This window comes from Nesoenas mayeri, assembly GCF_963082525.1.
Source record: "Nesoenas mayeri genome assembly, chromosome: 15".
Classification (NCBI taxonomy): Eukaryota; Metazoa; Chordata; class Aves; order Columbiformes; family Columbidae; genus Nesoenas; species Nesoenas mayeri.
In genome coordinates, this window is record NC_137559.1 from 38,912 (window position 1) to 50,884 (window position 11,973).

The 11,973-nt window shown below is 60.4% G+C and overlaps 1 protein-coding gene across 1 annotated transcript; it reads right to left on the reverse strand.

Annotated features, from left to right (window-relative positions):
* Positions 1–2,408: 2,408 nt before the first annotated feature.
* Positions 2,409–11,357, reverse strand: LOC308046206 (uncharacterized protein; the record flags this gene model as incomplete). The annotated part of the gene is made up of 4 exons (XM_080353935.1): positions 2,409–3,096; positions 3,392–3,609; positions 10,476–10,748; positions 11,350–11,357. 4 exons carry the CDS (start codon positions 11,355–11,357, stop codon positions 2,900–2,902), a joined length of 696 nt encoding a protein of 231 aa, XP_080210061.1. The 3' UTR covers positions 2,409–2,899.
* Between the last annotated feature and the right edge of the window lie 616 nt (positions 11,358–11,973).

Below are 11,973 nucleotides of genomic sequence, written 5' to 3' on the forward strand. Positions count from 1 at the left end.
CTCACAGCTCTAAATAATTAAAACAACTCAGCGTCCTCAGGAGCCTCGAACCGCCCGAACCCAGCTCAGCGAAATAAAACCGCAAAAAGCCCCTTCAAACATAACAATTTAAATAAATAAGGGCTCTAAAAAACCCGATTTGGACTCAAAATCCCGGGGAAAAGCCCCAAATCTCCCCGAGCTTTAAACTTTAATTCTCCCGATAAACCCTCAATAAACAGGTTTTAAAGGCGCCTTTTGGCACAAATCGGCACCCAAAAAATACTCTAAAAAAACTTTTAAAAGCTGAATTCGACCCAAACCAGCCCCGAACCGGCTCCTCCCGGTTTCAACACAACGATTTAAACCGTTAAAGCGGCTCCGGGAGCCTTAATCGCCCCCCGCCACCCCCATCACAAACCCGCGGCTTTAAAACCCCAATTTCGATCAAAACCCCCAGATACACCCCAGCCCGCCGGTCACTCATTAACCTGCCGAGCCCCAATTAACACCCGCACGATAATTACCGCCCTAACCTGCCCCGTTAACTGATTCCGGCCGCCGTTCCTGCCGCTCCCGGGTTTCCCGCCGCGGGGGCGGGGGGGTCGGCCGGTTCGTCAGCGCTCAGGAGCTCCCACAGCCGCTGACGCCTCCACGTTTCCAGTCTTGCGTGCGCTCTGCACCGCCCCCTTTATCACCTCGTTGTCCCGCCCGGTCCCGCCCCCCGCCCGCCCTCCGGCCAATGGGCGAGCAGCCCCCTTCAGCCGCGCTGCCCAATCAGCGCTTCGTTGCTGTGGGCGAACGTCGGCGGGAAAACGACGACCAATCAGCGCCTTTTCTACCTCAGGGGCGCTGGCGAATCAGCGCCTGGTACTGGGAGGGCGAAAGTCCGCGGAAAGGCAGTGACCAATCAGTGCCTTTCTCCCCTCAGCGACAGGGTGACCAATCAGCGCCTTTCTCCCACCCCCACGGGGAATGCCACGTGGGGGTGAGCCAATGGGCGACTTCCGCGGCTGACACCTCAGCCAATCAGCGAGCGCCTCCTCCCTCCCTCGGTATAAAATAGCGAACGCGAACAGAAGGGGAAGACAAGATGGCGGAAGAGGAGGCGTCATGGCGGCATGTGGCGGCGATTGAGGAGGAAGGAGGACAGTTGGGGCTGGGCGGAAAACCGGCGGCAGCAGCAACGATCGGGGGACGTAGGGGGCGGAAAACCGGAGGCTCCTGCGCCAGCAGCAGGGATCGAGGGATGTGGTGGCGGAAAAGCGGCGGCTGCTCCGGCCGCGGCAGCAGCAGCGATCGGGGGATGTGGGGGGCGGAAAGCGGCGGCTGCTCCGGCCGCGGCAGCAGCAGCGATCGGGGGATGTGGGGGGCGGAAAGCGGCGGCTGCTCCGGCCGCGGCAGCAGCAGCGATCGGGGGATGTGGGGGAGCGGAAAGCGGCGGCTGCTCCGGCCGCGGCAGCAGTGGCGATCGGGGGATGTGGGGGGGCGATCGAGGGATGTGGGGGGGGCGGAAAGCGGCGGCTGCTCTGGCCGCGGCAGCAGCGGCGATCGGGGGATGTAGGGGCGGAAAGCGGCGGCTGCTCCGGTCGCGGCAGCAGCAGCGATCGGGGGATGTTGGGGGGGGCGGAAAGCGGCGGCTGCTCCGGTCGCGGCCAGGACGTGGCTTCACCGGCACCGGGGGCGCGAGACCGCGCGCTGTGGGGCTGGGGGTTCCAGGGGCCCCGCAGCGGCGGCCGTGGGGCGGGATGGGGCGGCTGTGGTGATAACCTGTGGGGCACTTCAGTGGCTGCTGTAGGGGCTCTTCAGAGGCGAGTCTGGAGCTCTTATGGGGCAGGAACAGGGCTGCTATAACGGTACCTGTGGGGCAGCCGTAGGGCTGCTATGGAGTTACTTAGGGGTTATGTATTGGTGGGGGGCCGCGCGCAGCTGAGTGTGGCCCCGCCCACCGGGGGTGGGGTCAGTGCTGAGGGGCGGGGACTGGGAGGAAACGCCCATTGGGAGGCCGGCCTGGGGAAAGGGGGCAGCGGGTGAAGCCTCCGTGTGTCACGCCCCCATAGAAGGAGCCTCTTGGGGTAGGGAGAGTGACACGCCCGAGGTGGGGGGCGTAGCTTAGGAAGGGAGGGGTGGAGCCGAGGTAAGGGTGGGCTCCGTACAGCACGTGCTCTGAGGGGGCGTGGGTTAGCAGGGGCTGAGTTTGAGGGTGGAGCTGTGGGCGGGGCTTCGATGCACCATGCTGCTGGGGGGTGGGCGCGATGAAAGGGGAGGGGTCTGTAAGGGACACGCGCCTGGGGGAGGGCGCAGACCGGCAGGGGCGGAGCTTGGACAGGGTGGAGTTGGGGGTGTGGCTTTCTCAGGCCACGCCCTTAGAGGGAGAAGCCAGACTGGATAGCACACTGAAAAATAAAAATTAACTGTTGTCAATTACATCGAGTTTGCTGTCTTTTTATTTTAACTCAGAGGTAATTAATACCGGTCATGTTTTTGCACAATCCCAAAACAGCTGTGGTTAAATTCAGACTGTATTCTAATTTTATTTTACATCAAAATATCTTTTACTGTTCTGTTGGGAATCATTACTGCCTGGGAACTTTTTAATACCTCCATTTATAAACAGTCACTATTTAGTGGTTCCTTTTTACTTCTCCGCCCCTCCAGCCCTCCCACGCCGTCTGATTGGCCCACTCTGCATCCTCACCCACCTGCTCGCCGCCCTGCCGGGACCCCCCGCGCCCCTGGGGGGAAAAACATGCCCACTCCGAGCTCCCAAACACTAGGCAGCCTTGGGGAAACCACCGAAAGCCAAGACCGACAGCAGCAACGTCGAGTGCAATCTGGATTCAAGTCTGATCACGCACTTAAAAGCCTCTCCCAGGCCTACCAATGACTGCTCCTTTTCTGGAAGGACAAACTGAACGCCCTAAACTGGAGACTGCACGGAACACAGCTCCACTGGCAGCCAATTTGCCTCTTCTCCGGCTTCCACGGGGAATATCTTGTAGCGTCCTCCAACTCGCAAACGTTCTTCCTCGGTCCACGGCCCCAGACGCGCAATCTCCTGAGCAGCGAGCGGAAACAACCGCGCAGGATTTTCTTCACGGCACCCAGAAGGCGACGCTGGCAAAAAAGCAGGCCAAAGCGCCTGAACCCGTCTGCCGCCCCCAGCCTGCGGCCAAGAGACCGGGAGCACCCTGCCCGAGGGGCCGCGCACCCCGCAGCTCCGGCCGGCAGGTCTCTCTCCCCTCTGCCCCCCGGCACCGAGGAGGCGCTGCCGCCTCGCCCGTGCCCCCTCGCAGCGGGGCCGCCCCGGGAGAGCCGGGGGACCCCGCCTCGCCGCTGCCCCCGGGAAGGGCACGGACGGGCGCGGGTTTGATCCCCCGAGGGAGAGAGAGGCCGGGCTCCCCGCGCTCACCTCCCCGCGGACAGCCCGGCCAACGGCCGCTCCAGCTCCGAGCGGCTCCCGCTCGTTGCCGCCGCGGGTCACTTCGGCTCCGCCTGACGCGGCCCCCGGGCAGCGCGCCCCGTCCGTCTGCCGCAGCTCTGGCTCGTCGAGGCCCCGCCTCCGCAGCTCCCGCTCCCCACGAGCTCTGCGCAGCAGCCTGGGCTTCCCGCGAGGTCACAGATCCGCCGCTGCCAAAAAAAAAAAAACAGGATTGGGATTAACCCTTCTAAGGAGCCATCGAGGGAGGGATGTCGTTTTCACACAAATGGGGACCTGGCCCCCGTCGCGGGGACGGACACTGACACGCAGAGACCTGACTGCGAACCCTGCGGGTCCAACAGCGGCTCTTCCCACTGGCCGTGCGCTGCAGTACCCGAGTTGCGCCACAGGGCGGCAGCACTGAGGCGCGCCGCGGCACCGCCCTGGGGCGGCCGGCTGCAGCGCCGCGCTTTGCCCGCAGCCTTTCCTTCCTTGTCCACTTTATACAACGGCCTCTGCTCATCACATCTCATCGAGGCTGCTCTACTCGCATTATCAGCGGGCGGTTCCCCAGTCTCTTTCCTGCCAGCTAAAATACCCCCCAACGGGCTCTTTTTCACAATGACGCTCCTACGCCGTCCTCCCGTTACGCGTCACGCAGAACGACGCGGCTCATCTTGGAACAAAGACAGGCAATAACTAGCAACGCTTACAGCACCGCTCCACGCATAATACTAAAGCCTACCCACCACATACCGCCCTCACAAGCTGTGCTCCAACTTGATCCCACCCTCTCCAAAACAAAACAATTCCGCTACGCAGCTCCAATCTATCCAACACTCAGCACCGCAATCAGGACACTCTGCAACACAGGCGGCTTCACAACGCTCACGCCCCTTGGGCGTTAAAGCCGCGGCAGCTTCTGCTGTAGTTATTGCCGTTCCAGTGCATAGTCAAAAACCAAGGCTAAGCCGCGTTCTTTACTTCATTTCATGAGGTTACTTATAACCCTTTAGTTTCTCGCTGACCACACATCTGTGAATTCTTAGTTAAATACAAACTAAGCTCTCAGCTTCTAAACAACGTGTTACTTAACCTTCCGTCTCCCTCTTGTCGTGCAGAAGGATCTGAAAGGCGAAAAACGTCCCCTCGCCGTGCAGGCGGTCAGAAAGCCTTTCCCGCACGTCAACCGCTTAAGGAGGGCTACATCTTCTATAACTTCAGCGCAGCATACGTTAACTTGGCAGCTTCTCTTCAAAAGCGAGAAAACAGGGACAGGCGTCTGAAAAAACAAGGCAGAGAACAAAGCAGCTGGGAACATCGTGTCACTTACACGTGCACGTACCACCACCCCCCAAAACGGGGGCGGCTCCCCTAGGAAAACAAAGCGGGGGCAGCGCCCCAAACAGCCGCAGCCCCCGGCCCACAGCCCGGCAGCTGCCCCCTGGCACGGCAACGCTGCTGGCCAGCCTGAGAAGGGACCTGTTTGTGCCGGCCAACATCGATACCCCCCCTTTTCCAGGCACTTTGGAGAACTCTATTGGCCAGAGTTGCCCTGCTACATTTCCCTCGTCCAGTTGCTCTTGTCTGTACCCTGTATCCAGTACTAAGGTGGTTTTCTAGACACGTTTCACATTGCCGGGTCACTCGTTCGCAAAGAGTTTATAAATTCGCTCTTACCTTTTCGCCTAATCTCGACAGAGCGCATCAGCTCCTCACGCCGCGAGGCACCGCTGCCCTCCCGTCGCCGGTGACAGCTTCTTTGGACCCTAATTCTAATTCGGCTAGAAATCTCCTATTCATTTCTTAGCCTCTTTGTTACAGTTTCCTGACCAGTGTTTCCCTTCCGAGGCCCTTTGCAACGCGTGGCGGCGGCTTTTCTAGCAACAGCACAGCTTCCAGCAACTGGAGCATCATGTTCAATCCGCCTTCCTTGTGCTGTGAATAAACTTGATTCTTTTCAAATGGCTTCAAGGGCACGCACCATTCGAAAAACCTGCTTAGGATCAGTGCAAATATTAATCTTCTTCTCTTTGCGTAATTCTAAAGCTCGCGTGAGAGCAATTTCTTCAGCTTTCTGGGCAGAAGTCCCTGCAGGTAAAGGTTTCGCTTCCATTACCCGCTGGGCAGCCGTCACCGCACGCCCGGCTTCGCGTACCCCTGGCTTTACGCAAAGCCGCTCCCGTCAGCGACCCAGGAGCCTTCGGCATCCTCCAGCGGCCGGTCCCTTCAAGCCGCTTCTGCTGTTGCCAAGCACTCGTGGGCCACCGACCGCAAGACGGATCCGCTGAGGAAAGAAGCCGCACCGACAACGTTAGCAGTAGCAATATTTACACCATTAAACGTTCTAAGGAGGCACCGAGGGAGGGATGTTGTTTGCACCCAAACGGGGACCTGACCCCCGTCAGGGGGACGGACACTGACACGCAGAGACCTGACTGCGAACCCCGCGGGTCAAACAGTGGCTCTGCCCCCCGGCAGCTTCTCTGCAAAGGCGAGAAGAGAAAGCAGGGACAGGCATCTGAAAAAACAAGGCAGAGAACAGAGCAGCGGGGGGGACAGAGGAAAAGAGGCCGGAAGAGCACCGAGGAACAGGGCAGAGGAAGAAACAAATCGGCGCAGCGGGGCGGAGACGGGGCAAAAAAGCCCGGCACGGCCAACGGGACAGAGAGGAACGCGGCCACGGGCGGGGAGCGGGACACGGGGACGCAGCGAGAAGCCACGGGACGCGGGGAGATACCAAAAAGTCGGCAAAAAAGACTCTTTAACGCTGCTCTGAAAGCGTTAAACGGCAGGCAATTTCAATACAGCGCGCCGCACGCTCAGAGGATCACCCCTGTCATCGAGCGTGCACGTGACTCAGGCTCCTTGGTATTTATGACATACACCTATTGCACATTCATTTGCTGCTAGCGCTTAGTTAATGCCTTAAACAGAAGCGCTTTCCATAACGCCACCCTCCGCTGGCAGTCCATCGGCGGTACGCCAGAGTGTCCGTCAAGGGTCTCCAGTGGTCCCCGGTGCCCCCCCGCCCCCGTGTCGGCTTCTCGACCTCATCTCTTGAGCACGCCCACTGCCATTTGGTGCTGCTACTCCAGTAGCTCCTTCTCCAGTCAGTGGAACGTTCCATTTTCCCAGCCTGCAAGCCAAGGACATCCCGCTTTGCCCCCCCTCCAGTCCCTACAGAGCTAGTTTTGCTCCGTTAGGTTTCTGTTACGTTAGGCCTAGTCTTGCTACCTCATGCCGAGGGCTTTCTAAAAGACTTTTGCTCCTCCTATCAACGGGAAGCAAGAGGGAGAGCAACAGGCAAAACCGATGGCAGAGCCAGAGAGACCGCGGGGAGTACAGGGGGCTGGAGGAGGAAAGAGAGGAACGAGGAGCCCCGCGGAGAGACGGAGGGCAGGGAAAAAACAACAAAACGAGAGAAAAACGGGGCGGGGGGCAGCACGAAGGCTCAGAACAGGAACGAGGACGGGAACAGCGCCGTACAGAATGAAGAAAGCCAGCAACGCGGAGCACGAGAAAGGCACAGAGAGACAAGGTGGAGGGAGGGAGGAAGGAAAGAGAAAGACAGGAAGGTCGGGGGACAGAGCAGCACGTACAGACGCAGAGAGGAAGAGAGCAGCGGGGGCGGCAGAGCAGCGGGGGCGACAACGGGCCAGAGAAAGCGTGGGGAAATAGGAGACAGAGGGGCAGGGAGGCACTAGGACACACAAGCCGGGGACGAGGCCCCGAGGGCCAGGGACTCACAGCGGCTCTCGCTTTCCGTGGCTGCCAGGAGGCTTCTAACAGCTCAGACGCTCCTGTCTCCTCCTCTCCTCCCTCGGGGCGCTCGGCCGTCCTCAGCCTAGGAGAACACGGTGGGGTGTCAGGGCTCCCACGAGACGAGGCTTCGGGGACACGCAGCCTCGCCGGCTCGCTCGCCACGCAGCCGTCCCGCTCCAGGATACGCGCACGGACCCTGCCGCGCGCGTTGCCGGCCTGGCCCGCCGCACGCCACGCAGAGGGACCCTTCGCCCTCCGCAGAGAGGGGCTCTCTCTCTTGCCCGCCGCAGGAAGCAGACGTCGGGCCCACGGCCCCGCGTTTCTTCCTCTTTACCTCTCCCCAGCCTCTCCGGCTCCAGCCGCGCCAGCACCCGTCCACGGACGGGACGCGCTCCCCCGTCCCTTTGCCCTCTGCGCTGCGAGACGAGCCTCGCCAGCCCGAGGCGGGCGCAGCCCACGGCATCCCCGGGGGGGCAGCGAACGGCCACAACCTCAGCGTGGCCTCTGGGAGCGGGAAAGAAGAAGCAGCGGCCGTTAGCACCGTAGCTCACCCCTGCCTGAGCCTGCTCCTTGCGCAGGGGCCACCGGAGAGGTGCCGAGGGCCGGCTTGCCAAAAAAAACGAGGATTGGGATTAACCCTTCTGAGGATTAACTCTCCCGGGCGGGGCCCCCAGGTCTACCTCGCAGGGCAGGGCCCCCAGGTCTACTGCTCCTCCTTGGTGAGGGCCCCTTATGAGACGGCAGCTCTGGCGCAAACGCACAGAGAAGCTGCTGCAAGACTTAAAACCTTCAAGATGCTGGGAAGAACTGCCAGTCCCTTAGACTGGATGGGTAGAGAGCAGAGCTGCTGTCGCAGCCCAGAACTACACCATAAAACACAACTGACCGGAAACGTTCAAGATGCAAGAACCGTGCACCCTTTCGGCTGTCGATACAAGAAAACCAGCACCCGATTGGTGCTACCCCGATCGGCACCGGCTTGCCAGACCCCGGGATGGCGCTTGAAATGGCTTTCGTGCCCCTGGAGCGCAATGATAGCCCAGGATCGTCTGACAGGCGCGAGGCGCGCTTCCCGAACTACGTGACAACAGACGCGGGCTGGAGCTGCCCTGCCCGGCGCACGCTGGCGTGGCGCTGTAAAGTTCCCTGACCCCGTTTATCTGCCCAAAGGGGACTGCTCCTGGACTGCCCTTTTCTGCCTGAGAACTTTAAACCCTCCCTGCAGTTCCCAGCCCCTTCCCAGCCCTCGTGCCTCCACTTAACTTTTAGAGGGACAAGGGACCAGATCCATCTTCAACAGAGGAAAATGCCACGTGGGCTAACGGGGATCTTCCTGCAGCTCTCACTTTCTCCATCATCACCTACAATAAGGAAAGCAAGGACATGCCTACGATTAGGCACCTGAATAATATTTATCGGTAGCAGTCTACGAGTCATTGCTCGCCTTGGCTGAGCTCCGGGAGGTACGTTTGAATGATCTACCGGGGGCCGCTGCACGCTGCAAAGGTCCTGGAAACAAAACACTCTTCTAGGAGAGGAGATTATATTAACAGCTATTAATACAGCAATGCAAACCAAAACACAACACTCCATCTTCATCATAGTCAGGAATTACTGGAAAATGCAAAGCACCCGGAACTGAATCAGCCAATGAAACATAACGACAAACAACCTTTCTACTACAGCTGCTACTGAACCTTTGCCGCGCCCGAAGCTCTTGCCTCAAACGGACACCTCCGCTTCTCCTAAGACGTCTGCCCACGTAGCTGAAACAGCTCAAAAGCTGCCGACTGCCGAAAGAGCAGCAGAGAACCGGCACCCAAGCGGTCCTGGAGCTGAATGAGCTCCCTCCCCGGGGACTGGGGCTCAAATACCCTGAGCCCCGCCCACCCCTTCCTACAATCCCCTGGGAAGGGGAGGGATCAATCACCCCAGGCCCACCCACCACCCCGATCAAATCACCTGGAATCTCACTTGAAGTGACAGCACCTGCACTCCTGTCGGGCTCTGCCAGACACTGTTGGTTTTCGTGAAGCCCTGTGCGGTTGATCTGTAGGGCAGAGGAACTGTGGGGTTACACTGTGGGTCTATAGGGCAGAGTGAACAAGATACGGGGTGCTGTGGGACAGCACTGTGTGTCTATGGGGAAGAACAGAGTCACTATGGGGTGCTGTGGGGCACTGCTGTGGATGTATGGGGCAGAGTACAGGAGCTATATGGTGCTGTGGGGCAGTACTGTGGGTGTACAGGTTGTTCAAATGTAGCTACCAATGACTCCACATCAGTTTTCCGCCTTTATCATTTAAAAGGAATTCCAAACAATGTGCTTTTTAAACTAGGATTCAGATTGGGAATAACCGCTGCCTAGTTCACCAAGTAATAGCTGCAATTAAATTTAGTTATTGCTCACGCCTAAATAATTTCATTTCTTTCCACTTTAACAGTTTTATCATTACATTACTACCAGGCGGATTAAGTAGCACACATTATTTTTTACTATAGATATAAACTAATTTGTTACGCAAGAGCAGCACCAAACAGAACACTGTAGCATAATGCAAGTAAGAATGACTAGCATCAAAATCAGCGTCATACGATCAACGCTGAAAGAGCTGTGAAGCCGCAGCTCCTACCGGTTCTGACGTTTGTTTCTTATCGGGCACCTCGGACTGCTTGTGTTTCTTACCTGGCACTTACCTGGCACTTCTGAGCGCTTCGGGTCAAACGGCGTCTCTGCCCTCTGGCCGTGCGCTGCAGTACCCGGGTTTCGCCACAGGGCGGCAGCACTGAGGCGCGCCGCGGCACCGCATTGGGGCGGCCGGCTGCAGTACCGCGCTTTGCCCACAGGACGGCGACACTGAGACCCGCTGCGGCAGCCCCGGCCGAGCGCTCGTGCCGCGTGGCGCGGGAATCCCCAAAAAACAACCCAAAAAACAAACGCCACTAAACAAAAAAGCGCACAGACAGCCGCGGCGCGACAGCCGCGCCACCGGGACACAGAACCCGCCGCGCCGCGCCGCGCCCCGAGCTCCCGCCGAAGCGGCGCCCCGCTCGCCACGCCACCGAGCCTGCAACCGCGCCTTAGCTCTGCTTTTCAACGTCCCCCCGGCTAACGGGGGCTGCGCCGCTCCCGGAGGGACCGCCGGACCGGGCACGGGCGCCGCGCCGGAGGGAGACGCGGCTCCAGACCGCCAGCCTTCAGCGCACCTGCCCGCAGGGTCCCACACACGCCTCCCACCAGCTTCGCCAGCTCGGCGGGGAGGGGGAAGCGGAACGGCACCCCGGTCACCCCCGCCGCGGCCGCACTCACCTGCCGCCTCTTTCGCCGCTCCGCTCCGCTCCCCTCGCGCTCTCCCGCCGTCCCGCCGGGCTCCGCGGGCACCGACACCCGCCGCGCCCCGGAGACCCCCGGCTGTCGCCTCCTTCCCCTCTGCCCTTCTGCCGCCTCCGGGGAGCCTCACGAAGGGCGGCCCGGAGCCGCCTGCCTCCAGATGCCCGGCCGCAGCGAGCGCTCCGCAGCCGCCCCGGTCCCGTTCCCTCCCGGTTACCCCGCCGCCCCGCCAACGCCGCGAGGCGCCCGCGGCTTGAGCATGCGCAGGAGGGAGACCGCAGCACCCGCCCCTTGCCGCGCCCCGGTTGGCTGCCTAGGACACGTCAATCACCTCTCTCGCCGCCTATCAGCGCTCGCAGTTTGAGCATGCGCAGGAGGGAGCCCGCAGCACCCGCCCCTTGCCGCGTCCCGGTTGGCTGCCTAGGACACGTCAATCACCTCTCTCGCCGCCTATCAGCGCTCGCGCTTTGAGCATGCGCATGAGGGAGCCCGCAGCACCCGCCCCCTGCCGCGTTCCGGTTGGCTGCCTAGGACACGTCAATCACCTCTCTCGCCGCCTAGCAGCGCTCGCTCTTTGGCGCATGCGCAGTACGGACACTTCAACGCCCGCCCCTCTGGCCACCTGATAGGCGGACAGAGTGGCGACTGACGTGCCTAGCAGCCAACCAGCGCTCCGCTCTCCCAGCCCTCCAGCCCTCCCGCGCCAGCAGCCGCCTCTCAAAGCGAAAAACGGCCAAGACCCACACAGCAGCAACGTCGACTGCAATCTGGCTTAAATTCTGATCGTGCACTTAAAAGCCTCTCTCAGTCCTACCGATGACTGCTCCTTTTTTGGAAGGACAACCTTTCTTACCTGAACATCCTAAATTGAAGACTCCACGGAACAGAACGGGGATTGAGCCACAGGACAACGTGCCATCGATTTACACTAATGGGGGAAAAAAACCCTAGAGGTCAAACCCAAATTTAAAATTGCACGTGTCTTCTCCAAGCAGAATGAGCCTGTGATTCCACAAAAAAAGGAGGGCAAAGAGCAGGCCAGCTTATCCGAGAAAGACAGTGACAGGGAGCAAGACAAGGTGACCGAGAGAGAGGGGGAGAGAGGCAAAAGGGACGGAGAGGCCAAAATGAGCGCTCCACAGCCTCCCCTCCCTCGCCCCGACCCCCGTTTCCCCGTTAACTCCCGCTACCCGCCCCGAGACACCGTGGACGCGTTAGCCAGGCAGGCAGCTGTTCAAACCGGATTGAATCGGCGCGCTCTGATTGGCTGCTTTCCACCCCACCGCGCCGTCCTCCTATTGGATGCGCCTTCCCGCGGGCCGCGCCCAGGTGCCCGCCTCAGCGTCGGACCTGACTGAGGACTGCGCAATTTGGGCATGCGCACGACGGACACCTCAACGCCCGCCCCCCCGCCATCCTGATTGGCTGCCTACGACCATCAACTGCCATTCTCCCCGCCTATCAGCACCCCGCCCCT